At 37.0% G+C, this 18,209-nt stretch overlaps 2 protein-coding genes across 2 annotated transcripts; both read left to right on the top strand.

Annotated features, from left to right (window-relative positions):
• The first annotated feature begins 110 nt into the window (after positions 1 to 110).
• Positions 111 to 16,283, top strand: LOC136263576 (uncharacterized). Its single transcript, XM_066058189.1, has 2 exons — positions 111 to 195; positions 11,797 to 16,283. The coding sequence occupies exon 2, from the start codon at positions 12,072 to 12,074 to the stop codon at positions 15,735 to 15,737; it is 3,666 nt and encodes a 1,221-aa protein (XP_065914261.1). The 5' UTR covers positions 111 to 195; positions 11,797 to 12,071; the 3' UTR covers positions 15,738 to 16,283.
• Positions 7,198 to 8,289, top strand: LOC136264772 (uncharacterized). The gene is made up of 2 exons (XM_066059541.1): positions 7,198 to 7,289; positions 7,538 to 8,289. The coding sequence occupies exons 1-2, from the start codon at positions 7,198 to 7,200 to the stop codon at positions 8,181 to 8,183; spliced, it is 738 nt and encodes a 245-aa protein (XP_065915613.1). The 3' UTR covers positions 8,184 to 8,289.
• Positions 16,284 to 18,209: the final 1,926 nt, after the last annotated feature.

Below are 18,209 nucleotides of genomic sequence, written 5' to 3'. Positions count from 1 at the left end.
TCAACATAGCGTGGGCAATAGTAATTACTTCATAAAGTAAGTTGAAAGGTCAAGTCGGGGGCGAATGCAAGTCATATAAATAATATGCACAGCCATACGCCGTCACAGCCTTCATTTGCATAGCTACAAGATCATAATTTAAATATTTGCAATTGGTGGAACCACTGCAATTCGGTTACTGTAGCTAGCTAACTGGTAAGTTCTCTACGTATAGCTACCGTAAACGACGAAAGTTTGGCGAGACTTAAGTTTGGCGAATCAGCATGCGAAGCAGGTTGGCAGACAAAAGTTTGGCAATTTCACCATGCAGCTAAAATGGAACTATGTAGTGAATAGCTGATTGGCAAATAAAATTTGGCGAATTTCCTCGATTCGCCAAATTCGACAAACTTTACTAGTCACTCCAAACTTTCGTCGTTTACGGCATATATGTTCTTAGCTAGCTGTTCAGTTGTCGACACACTAGCCGTTTTCTGGTCGCTCAACCTACCAGCAGAATAATGCAAGTTATGATTATCAAGAATAGACCTACTGAAAAGTTAATACGCCGTCACGTAGCTTATTGGAAATTATAAGCGAGTACCAAAATAGGCGACTCCTTTTTAAACACCCGCTCCAACTACCGGTAGCATCGGGGGGGGGGGGGTTAATGCGGAATTCCACTTCGCCCACAAACATCATGATTCAAATAGCCGAATGTTTCTGGGCCAGCTGTGGGAGTATAGCTAGGAATTCTCCAAATGATAGTTGGACAGGTGTTAAAAAAAACGAGTCTCCTATGCAAGTATAGGCGCTTCACGACATAGTTAATTTCCAACCTATAAGCGTGATGGAGAAAATGGTCTGACCACGTGAGACCAGCCAATAGCTATATATGTCAGATAGCTAGGGTGAGGTTTAGCTATAACTTATCTTATAGCAATTGTAGCATAAGCTAGTTGGCTATATGCAATAGCATATTATAGAGCATTAATTTGAATAGCTAGCTACGCAAGATTCTGTTGGCATGAGAAAACGGCTGACAAGTGATCCTGCATGGCTGCTAGCTAACGGCTTACATAATTAGTTGCATTTTCAGCAAGCCATGTGTATAGCTATCTATCTCTACAAGTCAAGGGTGCATACTATAACATATACTAAATGACAGGCATTATAATATGTATTATTTTTTCAAGGTATTATAATATAATATAGTAAGTTAGCTGCACGACGTACATGTTACATACTACATAGAGATCTATATAAGTATAGTGTAGTACTGACCCAAGTGAGATCACCACAATTGTATGCATATACACTTGTAAGTATAAAGTCTGGTAAATTCAGTTATCTTAGCATACATGATGATTTTGCAATACTGTATTGCTATAAGTTGGACTACAATTTATGTTGCAGAGTGTGTGCATGTGATTGTGTCCTATAATATAAGTGATTGGATTAATATTCTCAGGTCATGACTAAATCAGGATCTCCAAAAGTTTTTGGGTAATGATCATGAATTCCATGATCTATATATAGACAGAGTTCTTGCAAAACAGGTTGGGATATAGTGCATGCATGGGGAGGCCAAGTTATCTGGTGATAGAATAACAAAATATGCATGGTTCTGGCTGTATACATATTTATTAACAAGAATGATACAAGGCTTAGATATTCATTCTTGTACTCATTGTAGTTATGATGTCATTGTTTGGCAGATTATCTATGCCATTTATTATGGTATAAAGTACAAATCATGTAGGTGTGCATGGTTCTAAGAAATGTCATTATATTATATCATTGCATAGTTGTGATATCATTGTTTAGCTGATTATGTTATTGTGGTTTAAGGTATTAATCATACATACAATGATTCTAGGAAAAGCCATTATATCATGTTTTATGGTTTTCAGGTTTTGTGTAAGGCCACTCCAAACAAATTCTCTGTTTCCCGTCCTGGACTCAAGCATATTTGCATGCGGGCGGGCGGTCTACTTCCATTATTTCATTATAAGATTAGCAGCTTTTCAAGCCATTATTTGCCTGGCACAACCATAAAAGCTGCATATGAAAGCATGCTTAAGCTTGTTCCTTCCTTTTAAGTTGCAAAAATATTAGTTTGTGCCGACGTGATAGCACTGTTGACACGTGAGCTGACACTGTTTCAAGATGGCTTTTACTGAGCCTGTCAGTATGCAAGAATAACCGGAAAATAATGGAAGAATACGGAATAATGGAATATTTAGAGCTGACAGCAACTAGATGCGGGCGGTGGACGGGAAACAGAGAATTTATTTGGAGTGGCCTATATATAAACAATTAACTAGCTATAGGTGGGTAGTTGGAAAAGACGGATACGGTCGGACATGGACACGGACATTTTTAAAATGCACTTTTACATTTACATAATAATTATTTTTCATATTTTAACAGCAGCATTCGCTTCCAGACCCAGTCTTCGATCTTGTCATAGCGCTTATCCATTTATAAGCGCATGTGCAAAGGATAGACTAGCACTCTAAAGACCATAATGTTGTAAACGTGTTTTCAGAAATTTAGCTGGCATGTCTCATGCAATCTAATCTCTTAGGCCAGGTCCTTGAAACCCTCAACTTTTTAGTATAAGCACCTGCGCCTAAAAGCGTAAGATCGTGGATATGGCCTGCTAAGCTAGGGCATACAAGCTAATCTCTACAATTATATAAAACGACTTTCGAGCATGTGTACAACACTATAGCTATATACTTCTTGATATTCTGTGGAGTCATGCTGGTCTAGTCCTTTGCACGTGCGCTTATAAATGGATACGCGCTATATGACAAGATCGACGCCTGGGTCTGGGAGCGAAGGTGTAAAAACAACGTTAGGTATAATCTATAGAAATGTAAAGGAAGTGGTTACTGAACCGAACGATTTTTTTATTTTCGCGCCTAGTAGTTTCCGACTTTAGGGGACGCGTCCAGCAGTTACCCGAGCCGAGGGATCCGACACGAGCTGGAATCCCCTACAACTAGTTTGGAATCCCTGCCTTGGAATCTGGAATCTTTGGCTCGATAAAAGTCCGTTTATTTCAGGAGACTTCCGGATATTTTGATAGCGCGCCTACGTTCTGCATTCTAGCGTGTTCTGCCCACGTTGTTCTTTGAACCTCACTATGAACGTTACTTCAAAGTGTTTGAGCTGACTTTACGGATTTAAGAGAGTATTATAGAAAGTGCGAGAACGTGCACGTGGTCCGCGATGTGGTTGATTGCGTAGCTGTTTTTGCTCTGTACTTGTGTGTTTATGTTGCTATTACAATTTTGTTTCTTAGATTGAAAATACTATTCGCTCGAGATACCAGTAGCTAGTAGCCTCGCCCCTCACCAGCTCAGTGGCCATGTAGTGGTGGTAAGCATTTTTAAAATTTGTGATGGCTTTTTATTTAGCTAGTTTTTGTTCGTAGTGATTCTGATTTTAATTTGCCTCGGATGTTTTTACATCCGAGTTGTTATTATTGATGAAAGAAAAGTTACCAGGATATGTACAGAAATGGTTTCTTGCATCAGGATTTGACACGGAAGAATTAATTGCTTAGCTACATGGATGCAGATTCTGATAAAACAATAGAAACATTTGTATACAGAGAAACGATTTTCATATGATCCTAGCATGCACAGCAAGTTCTTACCTACTAGCAATCCAGTCATTTTAATGGTTTAACCTTTAACTAATTGGCAACACAAGCTTTCTTAACAGTTTCTGGCACAGAAAAACGTGCTCCATAGCATATCAAAAGTCCTAAAGAATCCTATTAGAGGAAAGTGACCTTTTTGAACCATTTTTTGGCAAAAATTGAGATTTCTGTCTATATTTCATTCATATATCAACCAAATTAGTCAAACTTGGTATCAAGTGAATGGTCTCACTGAAAGGAACAATCTGACATCTGTTTGAATTTAATAGCTCATTTCATTCAAAAGTTATAGCCGGTTTTCTGGTCAAAATTTTCCTGCTCACTCAAATAATTAATTTTTGCTCTGCTGTTGAAAAATAAATGATTTAGCCATAGTAAAAAACATGGTTGATGACAAGGTGTAACTATGAATCCTCTAGTGTTGGTATGTTGTCATGGAAACCAAATCACTGTTGGAATTTGCAATAATATAATAACTATAATATAATTATAAACATGGTAAATAATGTTTAAATTGTTATAAGTTGTACAAAACTTTGTAAGGAAGTACTTCAATTATTGTCATCCTCGAGAATAAAAGTATCAACATTGGTACAAGCTGTTCTCTTACAATTGCCACATACAGGAGAACATTTTTGTTATACTTCTTGCATGTACACCTTGTAGTGCTACAATCTGTATGGCAATTAGCTACACCATATTATCTTGAGTAAGTCATCTGGAACTGGTGCTAAATCAGTAAACAATGACAGTCCCTTCATACTCTTTCTACCCCCCATTCAAGTGGCTGAAATTCACTGCCCTGGCTTTTCCACTCCTGTACTTGTAAGTATACACAGAAGCTGTGGGATTTGGCAGCTTCCAAAGTACGTAGGAGGTGATGAAGAAACCTAGTATTTGTAGCTACTTTCTCACAGAAGCAATTATAACGTAAATAGTCCAATGTTTTTCCTGGTATAATGTCATCAAAGCTTGCTCACCTATGTCTTTTGGTGTAGCTGATGATGCATTAAAGACTTCTGCTTGCTCTCAAAAGTGTTCGCTTGACCTGAATTTCTTAAGTGAAGCACCTTTTCCAATACCATACAGTTGTGAAGCAGTATCACATCCAAGTATAGCATGAAGGAACAAAAGGTTTTTGTATATCTCAGGACCAAGTTTCTGCTTAACAATGCTATGTTCCACACTCTAGGTTTCTTAGTGGTTTATTTTTGCTCAGGCTTAAAAAAATGTGGCATGAGAATTTAAGTAGACACAATAGCTAACAATGCTAAAAGGTCAACATCATCACCTACTAGTGCAGTGTCTGTTACTGTGGCTGATTCTGCAGCTTTCTATACAATCATCACATCAGCATCTCCTGGAGAATAATACACTTTGCAATTCCTTCTTTCTAAGTGGTTGCCAAGCATAATATATGAAATACTGCTTGTTGCTTCATGGTATGAAAATTGACACTGCACACTCTATGATAGACTGCATCTGCTGCATGAAGATCATGAACATGCAATATTCTTGCCTGTACTGCATCTGCCGGCCCAATCATCTCCCCTCTAGTGACACACTACTAGAATTGTGTCTCTCATTTCAACTGTTCTTAAGGGTACAACTTCTGAACCTTTTCCCTTTCTGTCAAAAATAGCTGGTTCACCACAAAAAAAAGCAGTCAGTGTCAAAATTAAATCCCTTTGTGTTGACATAAGCATACGCTTGCCGGTGTTTGTATTTGTTGTTGTGCCTGGTTCTCCTTCTTTCACTCTTTAAAGTTTTTGCTATTTGATCTACTTTTCAGTACTGGCGATGACATTCCTGGTGCACCAAGTACACCAACTTCCCAGGTACACAATGCACAACATCTCTTTCTTCACTAGCTTTGTTGATACTTGCACATACCTTTTAACTTGGGATAATGTTTCAATAGGTTGACTGCAAATGACACACTCTTCTGGCACCTCCATTTCTTATCCATTGAGATCAGAGGATGACACTTTAACCACTTCACAAACTTTGCTATACATTAAAGCAAGAAAGGTGCAAGGATTGTCATGCACGTACGTAGCTATAGCACTAATTTGATTTCCCAATGACAGTTCCAAGTAAATTAAAAGGTATTTAAGCAGCCTAAATTATGAATGTCTATGAGTATATCTAAATTTTTTAATAGTGCATCACAAATCATAGTAACACGAATATATAAGTTTAACAGAAAAACACAACATTTATTATAAGTTTATGACTTACATACCTTACATCTACCGTGTTATTCTTCGATATTCTGTACAGCAACAAAGAAAGACACTGTTTCTCTTCTTTACAATACCAAGTAAACAATAGCATTAGTTATCGTGGAACAGTTATTGGAACATTATTATCCCAGCTATAATCATGATAATAATCTAACTCTATACTACTAGAAAAGTCGCCGGACATATTTCTCTGTAATTAGTTGAACAATAATTATTAAAGCTAAGACTTTTAGAGTTGAGATTTTGCTGACAGCTGGATGCCATTTGTTTACATGAATATGAATATAATTTTATTTGTACTTAACATTACACTAGCCACATTAACATAGTATACAGTTTGCGATACAATTAGTGGATCTGTGTACAACCTTCTGTAGAATGACTACTCTGCTCCAAACAACTGACGGTACATTATGGTTTCCATGGCAACATTTATGCCTAAAAGTGCCATAAACTCCTTTTTCAGGAAATATGTCCTTTTTCACAACATAAAATGTACTTCAGTCAACAAAAGAGCACCACTATACTGAAAACTGTAAAACTAGTTATGTGCGTGGGCGGACCCAATTTTGACCAGAACAGCTATAACTTCTGAACGAAATGAACTATTAAATTCAAACAAATGTCACATTGTTCCTTTCAGTGAGACCATTCGCTTGATACCAAGTTTGACTAATTTGGGCTATATATGAATGAAATATAGACAGACATCTCAATTTTTGCTAAATAATCCAAAAAAAGTCACCAAAAGGTCACTTTCCCTTAATGGGATTCCTTAAGACTTTTGATATGTTATAGAGCACATTTTTCGGTGCCAGAAACTGTTAAGAAAGCTTGTGTTACAATTAGTTAAAGGTTGACCCCTTTTTCCATAAAATGACTAGACTATAGTTCTGGGTCCTCATTTGAATTTCCACGTTGCAATTTTTACATTTATAGCTATGTGCTTACATTATTGCATGACACATCATGTATTTGTAATTGTCGAGGTAGCTAATTGTCATTGTGCTATTATGATTATTGAATTTTAATATTTTGTTTTGATTCTATACAAAGTTTGCAAAGCCAACATTAGATCTAGACTATATAGTTACTTGCTTGTTACAAGATAAAAAGCAGCTTTCTGGATCATCCTTTCACTCACATTTAGCTAGCTTTTCACTGTTCAGGTTCTTGATTTAACTATTTCAACTGTATTCTTACCCGTAAGTTAGTTGTGAATTTCGAAAATTAGTGGAAATATCTATAATGAATAATGGGTAATGAACCACCCATCCACATGTATTATTGAGGTCAATGAAATGGGAAACAAGGAATTTTCTTGGAGTGGCATTAGACTTCTGCAAGCAGGACCCTAACACACCATTTAGTGTGGCAGGACAAGATGAGTGAGTAATATAGTGTCTGAAACAGCCAGTGTTGGGAGTAACGCGTTACATAAGTAACGCGTTACGTAATATTATTACTTTTGTGGTAACTAAGTAATATAACGAAATACGCAATAAAAACGAGTAATATAGCTCAAGTTACTTTGCTTACAAATGGAACGCGTTACCTAAGTAATATAGTTACTGTAACGAGTCTAATATTACGTAATATTATTACTACAAGAATGGACTTTACTGAATACTCCTAGCCACTGTGTGTGTGGCTCGCCTTTCACCGCTGATCATGCAATGATCTGTCGACATGGTGGTTTGACTTTTGTTCGCCACAATGACCTGCGTGATACAACTGCTGAATTACTTTCAAATGTTTGTACTAATGTTGCAATTGAGCCACCACTTCAATCCCTGAGTGGCGAAGAACTTACCCCTCGATCAGCTAACTGCCAAGATGATGCCAGGGCTGACATTCATGCACGCGGATTTTGGGGGCGGCGGCAAAGTGCCTTTTTCGATGTAAGGGTTTTTCACCCAAACGCACAAAGCTACCGCAATGTTTCGATACCATCTGTGTATAGGCGTCATGAGATGCAGAAGAAGAGGGAGTATGGTGACCGTGTCCGTGAGGTGGAGTTTGCATCTTTTACTCCATTGGTGTTTGCCACAACTGGGGGCATGGGGAAGGAAGCCATCACATTTTATCGCCGGCTTGCTGAGCTCCTTTCCAAACGTAGTGCTTTATCGTACAGTAGTACTTTGGCGTGGATTCGCTGTACCCTGTCTTTCTCCCTGTTGAGGTCAGCGACGATGTGCATCCGTGGAAGCCGCTCCATCTCGTTTAGATCACCAGATGCTTCCCCGGAAATGGGCCTAACAAATGGCCCTAGGGACTTTTAGATGTCCCGCTTTTCAGTTCTTGTCCAGCACGTTTGCCTCTTGTGCTGGGGGTGGTAGGAAAGGGCATTACATCTAGCCCGGGAAAAAAAAATATTATTACTACAAGTAACGAAGTTACTAATCTCGTTAGTTATCCTCTCAGTAACACCTAGCCACAACGAAGTAACGAAGCCTACTGAATGAAGCTTATTCACCAGCTTCTTACTTAATTAAAACCAAGATTTGTACATTTTCCAACAACGCAATCATGTCACGTGATAAGGTGGTAGTTTCACACGTGACAGCTTAAGGCTGTGGACACAAAGTAATATAATATGTAATATTATTATAGTTACTTTATTTTATGAGTAATATGTAGCTGTAACTAAATAGTTCAGTTGCAAGTAATATGTAATATGTAACTAGTTACTTTTACAAAGTAACTTGTCCAACACTGGAAACAGCACAACAATTGATAAAGCTTGCATGCATTCATCTCTCAAGAAAGGATTTACAGAGGTAAAATGAGCCCTCTTCAAAACTTGTTTAAAAGACAAATATACTCTAATAGAGCAGTCAGGTATATACTCAAATAGAGCAGTCAGGTATACTCTATGCATGTATCCATATGAAGTTTTTCAGACATTCTAATGTTAAATGCAAAACTGAGCATGACCTTATATTATACTGCTGTAGCTTTGATGTACAGTGTTTAAAGATATAGAACTCCAGTAATTTATCACCACTTGTGTTATGCAAAATGAATTCATGCTATGCATATTTGTATAGTTATAACGTTTTGATTGTAAGTATAACATTTGTATCAGTGGATATATGGTTCCTATACCAGTGAGATAACTATCACTTACAGATTACGATATGTGTCTCTATGTGTTATGCTATCTGTTTCCACTAGGCAGCTTTATCTAGTACTACATACGTAGCTTCATCCCAGGGGCACTTATATGCATTATAATTAATGTACTTTTCATAACATATAGCAATTTGCTGAGTTTTGATTCATTAAAATATTGAAAGTCTTTCAGCATGCCCCCAGACCCCTACTTCTGGTAACTCAATATTGCTGTTGGAATCCCCCTTCAAAAAAATCCTGGTTAAGCCCCTGATGTGCATGTGTAGCTATGCATGTCAGTTTGTATTAGTACGCTGCATGCATGCATGCATGCATGCATGTGTCCTGCCAAAAGTAGAGATATCACAGAAGGGTAAACATGTGTTCACTCCCATTGGTTTTGTACCATGTTTCATGTTAAAAACAAGCTAGCACACGCTGCCTCATAACTCACTCATTCTTGTAGATAAACAGTTTGCTCCAACATTTATATTGCTGTAAAAAGCGTGCAGCCCTCAGGGCGAAAACAGTTGTTAAATCAATGGTGGTGACCAAGAAATGGCTGCAATGATATTAATATCAATCGTTTTTTTTTATTGAAATGATTGACATTAACATAATTGCAACCAATAAAAAATAAAATTGATATTAACATCATTGCAGCCATTTCTTGGTTGCCACCTTTGATTTAACAACTGGCTTTTTTGAGGGCTACATGCTTTTGTTTACAGCTTGGATGTTTTGGTATAGATATTACCTCTTTTTGTTGTTGCAAGCCCCAAAGTACTTTGTATTTTTTTCTATACTACACCAATGAGGAAGAGAAAAGAACCCCTATTTATAGTCTGTATTTGAACTACAGTATATATTACGCTACATGTATATACGTATCCAAAAAAAATGAGGTGTAAAGATCAAAGAGATGAACATTCTGCACTACAATGAGGTAGTTGAATGTTCTGGTGGTGACTTGTTATGTATGTCCTGGTTGTTGTGGCTCCTTTGGCACATGCCTAGACTGCATGTTGCTGGGGATCAAGTCACCACTGGGTCTGGGATGTTTTCTACATTCTTCAATGTTTTAGTTACACGTTATGACTCCCTGTATTCACAGGTTCTCACAGGCCCCTAGTGGGGTAGTATTCACAGATAAAACCATTGCTGGCGAGAAGTCAATGTTTAAGTACAGGTTGAATGCAGAGAAAATCTCAGATCCTGGTTGTTGTGGCTCCTTTGGCGCATGCCTAGACTGCATGTTGCTGGGGATAAAGTCATCACTGGGTGTGGGATTTTTTCTATATTCTTAAACGTTTTAGTTACATGTTTATGACTCCCTGTATTCACAGGCTTTAGCTTTCTCACAGGTCCCTAGTGGGATAGCATTCACAGATAAAACCATTGCTGGCGAGAAGTCATTGTTTAAGTACAGGTTGAATGCAGAGAAAATCTCAGATCCTGGTTGTTGTGGCTCCTTTGGTACATGCCTAGACTGCATGTTGCTGGGGATAAAGTCATCACTGGGTATGGGATTTTTTAAACGTTTTAGTTACATGTTTATGACTCTCTGTATTCACAGGCTTTAGCCTTCTCACAGGTCCCTAGTGGGATAGCATTCACAGACAGATATAGCTGAACTCAATGCAGTGACTTATAATGTGCATGCAGCTGAACTCTGTACTTGTAAAGTATAGCTAAATTCTCTACAGGGTGACTTGTAATGTAGCTGACCTCTTTACAGAGTGACTTGTAATGTATATGTTAATTCTTTTCAGGCTGACTTGTTTATAGCTAAACTCTCTACAGGGAGACTTGTGACTTAACTGAATTCTCTACAGGGTGGTCTGTAACCTTGTAAGCTAGTTGAATTCTCCACTGTTTGTATAGCTATATCTTACTAGGTGACTTTTTTGTAGTTTTGAACTCTCTATAGGGTGACTAGTTTATAACTGCGCCCTCTACAGGGTGACTTGTTATGTAACTGAACTCAACTTGTTATGCCATTGAAGGGTATGTCGATGGACATTGCTATAGTATGCATATGTTGAGCCCCCAGAAACATTCTTTATAACACAAGGGTGGAATTACACAATTTCATGACACTTGGCTCATTTTCAGTGCTTAACCCCCCTAAAAACATTTCAAATCTTCTCAGTTGAATGTCTGACACAATAATTATGTATGACCAATTAAAATTTTTCACCATACATTTCCTATAGGGAAGTCATAAAAGTATATTAATGTTTATTACATCCTCTTTCCAAGCTTGTAATGGAGCCAAAACCGGACATGTCTGCTCTTGACACCTTTACTGCCACCACTAATCATATGGTTGGCTGAAATGTTATTTCAATTGAGAAAAAAATTATCCACTTCTCTTTTTTAGCTGTTTTCACAGTGCTCAGCTCAACTTGTACATACTATACAGTTTAATGCATGATCAAATCACAATGAGAAGTGCCTGTAATTGTAAGTATAAATGCATATAATTTCTTTGCTATGTAAATAAAGCAGACAGTCAAATGAATAAAGCATTGTACGTACATAGGATTTGGGACCATTTACTGGAATGATGTGTTCGAAATGTGATGAAATCATCACCGTATGAGCTTTATTGAACTTTAGTAAACTTTATTTATCAGTTCCATTATATTTTTTGGCTTGGGGAGGGGGTAGATAAAGTCACAGTATACTATTAGCATTTGCTAGGACAAGTATGTAGATATGTATTTAGTTAGCTAACATATACTAGATTACGTTAGTATTTGTGCTGTGGTATTCTAGACATGAATGCTCCTACATTGTGGCTAATTTTTCTACTGCCTGTGATCACTGCAATGGATGTCACTGTACGGCCAGCTGTAGGACACAATATTACTTATGGCAACTACACTGGACCTCTAGATTATTTCTTATGCAGCTTTGCTATGTCTGCACCTGCTGTTAATGTTTACCTAACTCATGGACAATATTGATTAAACAAACAACTACAGCCATGTGTACTTCGTGACAAAACAAGTTTCAGTCTAGTTGGTGAGAGCAATACGTCTATTGAATGCATGGATTTTAACATCGTCCTAGCAACCTCTAAAAATGTTTTCATTTCAAACATTGAGATGATAAACTGTGGAGATACGGTCAGTGACAACATTACAAATACTATTACTAAAGCTGTGCCTGCTGCATATTTTGGACATGGTATTAGATTTGCAATAATGCTTTACCAAGTGACCAATACTTCAATAGTTAATGTTACCATGAGAAATACTCTTGGATATGGAATCGTTGCCTTCAATGCATTGGGAGTAGTGAATCTCATTGAGGTTACTATAATAAACACTACTTTTGAGAATGACCAAAAGCACAAATGCACTACCTTTGATTATGACAGTTTGGAGTCTAAAACTAACTTTTCATGTTCTGGTAGTGGTATTTTATTTTTCTACCATGATATATTGAATGGTAGCTTACCTAACACTGACCTGTTTGTTAACAAGTGTATGTTTCATGGGAACAAAAATATTCTTCCAACTGGCTCATTTGATGCCAATACTGATGCTCTCAATTCTGGATACTATCATGAACCACTTCCAGTAATAGGTGCAGGGTCCATCACTTTGGTATTCACCCAGTCTATGTTTAATGTGACTTCAATGATATCCAACACAATCTTTAGCAATAACATTGGAACATTGAGTCCTACTGTGTCAATCTTTTGTGTAGCTACGATAAAAGGTATCACAAAATTTGATAATTGTACATTTGATAACAACAAACCCACAGTGGACTTGTCAAGACCATATCTCTTTCATCCAACTGGTGGAATATCATTGTACTACACTCTACTTAGAAATGCACCTGCAGGGATAAATACCACTCCCCTTAAAAGTGACATGGAAATCAATTTGCTTACAGTGATAAAGTCAAACTTTACTAGGTTAATGGGAAAATCTGGTGCAGGAATATACGTTAAAAAGATATCACCTGATGCTGTAACAATAGTAGTAAATATAGAAGAGTGCAATTTTATTGGCAACAAAGCTGACACCGGTTCAGCTCTATATGCTGTTGAAAGTAAATTTCAGGGATTGTCATTTAGAACTACCGGTGGGCTGTCCATAAATGTAATTAATGTAAATGCTGTCAATAACAGTTTATCTCACGGCAGTACACTGTCTCGTAGAAGCAGCAGATTGATTACTGGTGTGTTTTCATTTGATAATTGCTTGTTTACTGTTACATGCACCAAACAGTGTGACTTTTCTGGAAATCAACCATCTGTTCTTTATGGGCACAATTCAGCAATTGTACTATCAGGTGAGGCAGAGTTTAAGAACAATGAAGCTGAATATGGAGGGGCCTTAGTGCTAATCAATACAGTTGCTTATGTTAACACTGGATCTAAACTGTTCTTTGGTCACAATTATGCCCTGACAAAAGGTGGAGCTATTGATGTATATTTCTCCTCTATAAATGTGCAATCAGAGGACATCTGTCCTATACAATTTATTGGAAATACCACTGAACCGATATTCAATCTTTCTGATCTTAATCATGAATCATTCAATGTGAGCATAACATTTGAAAACAACACTGCGGATGATTCTTATTCTCCGCAGTCGATATATGCCAACGTGTTTTATGTTTGTTCATGGTACCCTAACACAACAGTGCAAATTAATTTTGGCATCTACTCACCGATAGTCAATGACACAAGACCCTCAGTATATCGCCAGCTGTTCAAATTTGGGCCAAATGAGACTGCCAGTGATCAACTGCTGATTGCAGCTTATTTACCATGCATATGCAGTGATAATGGCACCCATAATGGCACCAATGATTACAACTTCACTGAATGTTCACAAGCTCAGAATCGTAAGCTGAACAAATCAATTGTTCCTGGAAAATCATTTAATATTTCTCTTATCACACTTGACATAGTAGGATCTGTTGGATATTCATCCAGGTTAGATGCTGAAGTATACTCAGAAAATATTACAGATGAGATGTTTTTGTTAGATAGTGGCCAAGACTCTAGATCATTTTCTCTTACAAATAAAAAGTGTACACCAATAGAATTTGTGATATATGGTAAGTATAACAAATTATATGAAGTTCCTAGAAAGGGAATACTCCGCCTTTCAGTTGCAAAAAATTTTGAATATGAATTTACTTTTAATGTAAATGATCGATGTCCTCCTGGATTTGAGATGAGAAGAAAAAATGAACTACAAATTGCTTGTTTATGTGACAACTTTTTCAATTCATCAGTCAAGGGTAACATTAACTGTGATTCTAAATCTGGTTTACTTACACGCTCAAATCGTCTGTCTTGGCTGTCTGTAGTAGAGGGTGATCTTCAATTTGTCAGGCTGTGTCTTGCAACATACTGTAACAATCATGTTGAGGTTTATGATTTAAGTGACAACGACATACTCTGTGTTAACAATCGTACTGGACGAGCATGTGGTGCATGCCAAGATGGTTTCAGTAAAGTGTTTGGTTCTGATATTTGTAAAATGTGCACCAATGATTGGCTTGTGACTATTTTACTTTATGGTGTTTTAGGAATAGTATTAGTGCTTGTCATAGTATCATTGAAGTTGACTGTTACACTGGGTGCTATCAATGGACTGATTTTCTTTTGTAACATAATCAGCATCAATGAACAGCTATTTTTCAATGTGAACAATACAAGCTTCTCATTTGTTAGAGTATTCATTTCAATAATCAATCTTGACTTGGGATTTACATTATGTTTTTATGATGGAATGACTGAATTAGTCAAATCAGGGTTACAATTTGTATTTCCTATTTACCTCTGGTTGATAATATACTTGATTGTTTTTGCTTGTAGAAGATATCTTCATCACAAAAATATGGTTATCAAAGCATCTGTTCCAGTTCTGGCCACATTAATTTTGTTGTCCTATTCCAAAATACTGCGTACTATAATCGAAGTGTTTTCATCCATAACAGTGAAGTCTTCCAATGATGGTTCAATTATTGTATGGGAACCTGATCCCACTGTAGTCTATCTGACGGATGGCCATATTCCATTATTTTTCATCGCAGTTTGCTTTTTCATATTTTTTATTTTTCCAATTGCTATTGGATTTACGTTTCCAAGTGTTGTCTTAAGATCCAAGAAGCTAAGCTACTTTTTCCCACTGATTGATTCCTTTTTGGCCCCTTACAAAGATAAATATCGCTACTGGTTTGGAATTAGATTACTTGTGCTCATTTATCTGTCGATAATGGAAGCCATAGTATTTCAGTATACAGAGGTTCTGTTAGTATCAAGTATTGCAGTGGTCGGGGCATTTGCAATATTGCAAGCTTACTTCCAACCTTTGAAAAGCACCCTCATAAATATATTGGAGCTGGCTTTTATGAGTATTTTTCTGCTACTATCTGCATTAACTTTGTACCTTTATCCCAGTATTTATGGTTACAGACATGTTAACACAGCGGTAACAGTTTTTGGAACACTAGCATTTGTCCTCTTTTGTCTAGTCATTTTGTTTCATCTGCACAATATCACCAAAAGCACCAACCGTTATGCTTCTGTATGTCGAACACTTGATGGATATTTTGGAAATTACTTACCAAAGAAATCAATTGAGACTTTGATTATGCAACCACAACATTTATCATCAAGTAATACTGAAGAGAATTATTTTAGTTACAACCGCTACCGAGAATCTCTCCTCGAACATTTGTAGTTACTAATTTGATGGTTTATAAACTGTGTTAGTATGTTACAATGCAAGTAGATATATAAGTGTCTTGTATAATGCAATTAGCTATAATATTGTGTTTACTTACACACTTTATAAGTATCTAAATAATGCAGCTGCTAGTAATTACATGCAATGTTTTATTAATTTTGATATATTTTTAAATATTGGAAAACACGACAGCTGCTACCGTAATTTACTTTTTTTTCGTTTTTCATATGCAACAACTTGTACAAAAATTTCTTACACGAAAATATTAACATAAGCAGCTGCAATAAAGATAACCATGTTTATTTGTAATTCTTTCGTAGACTATAAGTGCATTACGAAGCTTCAAAGGATACTTTTATAATTTGAAGTTTACTTAACATTCAAACCCATGAAGCATTTGAAGCTTCGTCCCAGACCTAGTTCAAGGTGATATAGCTTCTAACCAACAGTAATAACATCTGGAGTATTGTATTGTATTGCATTTTTTCTGTGCTATGTACAATTACTGCAGTATTTATGAATAACAATTTGAATAGAAAAAGTGCTGAATAAATACAGAAGAAGTCAACATCAGTGCACAACAGATCATGTGTCATGTTTGCATGCTTTCACTAGATACACAAAATACATATGTATACAATAATCTGTACTACATATGGAGGTTTCTGTCTGTACCTTAATTTTGTACAGCAGCACATTACTTGTACAATGTCTGGTCAGGATATAATTGCCAAGGAATAACATAAGGTATACTCTAAAATTCATGCTATGGTTAAAACCTCACTACTTCATTAATAGAAACAGCTGGCCACCTCTAGTTATAGTCCCAAACACCATCCCGGCCCACTTGTACCACAGAACAGAATCTTTAAATGCATTATTCAACCTCTTTATATGTGACCGAGCCTGCGAATATAGGGCATGTGGACACAAACTACACCCAGTCACTCTATAGGTCATATCTCAGTATTGGAACTGAATATTTGCATTCTATAACTTGTATCATAACACAAATTAAATGCTCACTAAGAGCTGAAAATTGCATTGCCATAGCGTAGTGGTACTAAAAGTTATGTCCGATGGAATTTTGAAAAAGTAGGCAAAAATCATATGCTCACATGCCCTATTATTGCAGGCCCAGTCACATATACTAATTTCATCACATAATTAAGGACAAAAAATGTACAGTATAGGGTTTCTTTTCTTTGATATGTAGCTATAGCCAAAATGTATAATTTTTGTGCTTCAGAATTCAGTTTTCAATGCTATAAATATGGTGCATAGCTCCATTATTTAAGCATAGATACAAACGGAATTATATACAATGCCATAGCTGGGCTATTTTGATCACTGATCCCCTAATCAAATGTTGAGGACTTGAGGTCACACCTGGTTGCTACTATTTACAGCCAGCTATTGTTCCCAACTTGCTACTATGCACTGTTCTAGCTGACTGCTGATTCTACCAATGCCTTGCTGTGCTGCTACCACTGCATGCAGCTGGTTGCAGCCAGCAGCTATTGTTTCCAACTTGCTGCCACTGTTCTAGCTGGTACTGGATGCTGCTTGCAGATGACTGTTACTTCTACTAATATAGCTTGTTGCTGTTGGCAGTGAAGAAATTGAGTTTAATAACTTTGCTCTAATCAGGGGCAGATCCAGGAGCTGGCAAGGGGAGGGGCACAAACAGGCTAAGTTGGTAGGTGGTTGGGGAGAGCAGATTCTCTTGTTAGTTGCTGCATTTTTGAAGCAGCAAATAATCACCTCTTAGTAGTGTCTCACTTTTGATTTTTGCCATTTTGGCCGTTGTGAAGTCTTAAAAGCTGTTTAAAAGGCTTTGGATGTCTTAAATAACAGCAACACTAATAGAGGTCTGCACAGTATTACCAATAATAATAATAATAATAATAACACTATAATTATTTTTAAAGGCGCTTAGTACGCACAAAGGTGCAGGTTGACAATTTCACAGCTAGTTTGACTTTGGTTCGCTTTGGTTTCAGGTAAATTTGTAACAATACTAGTAAAATATACATATTTTCATGGGTTTCATGAACTGATCTTGGCCTTAGTATTTACTAGAAGTATGGCTGGCTCCTCCACAAGGTTGGGGGGGGGGAGCATTTGCCCCAAATTCCCCATCCTGGATCCGCCATTGCTGATCCTGTGTATAAAAGCAATAGTTGTTTCCTGTGTAGCACTTATGTACCATTATTTTCATAATGCACTATCTAATACATTAATCTTATATATTTGTGCACTGAAACATAATATTCAACAGTCCAACAATACATATAGGCAGTGGAAGTAGGGGGCTGAAGCCCCTCCTCGGTCTGCTCTAAGCACCCCCCCTCAGAATGATACCACGCCAAAATTATCCTTCTTGGAGTGTGGTTAATAGAGTAGTCACAGTATCAAAGCAGTGTGTAGCGAGTTATGTAAGGATTTTTATGTAGTTTATCAGCT

Source organism: Dysidea avara, chromosome 8 (genome assembly GCF_963678975.1).
Source record: "Dysidea avara chromosome 8, odDysAvar1.4, whole genome shotgun sequence".
NCBI classification, from domain to species: domain Eukaryota; kingdom Metazoa; phylum Porifera; class Demospongiae; order Dictyoceratida; family Dysideidae; genus Dysidea; species Dysidea avara.
Note: the sequence above shows the minus strand (reverse complement) of the source record. Positions and strands in the feature narration are given on the sequence as shown.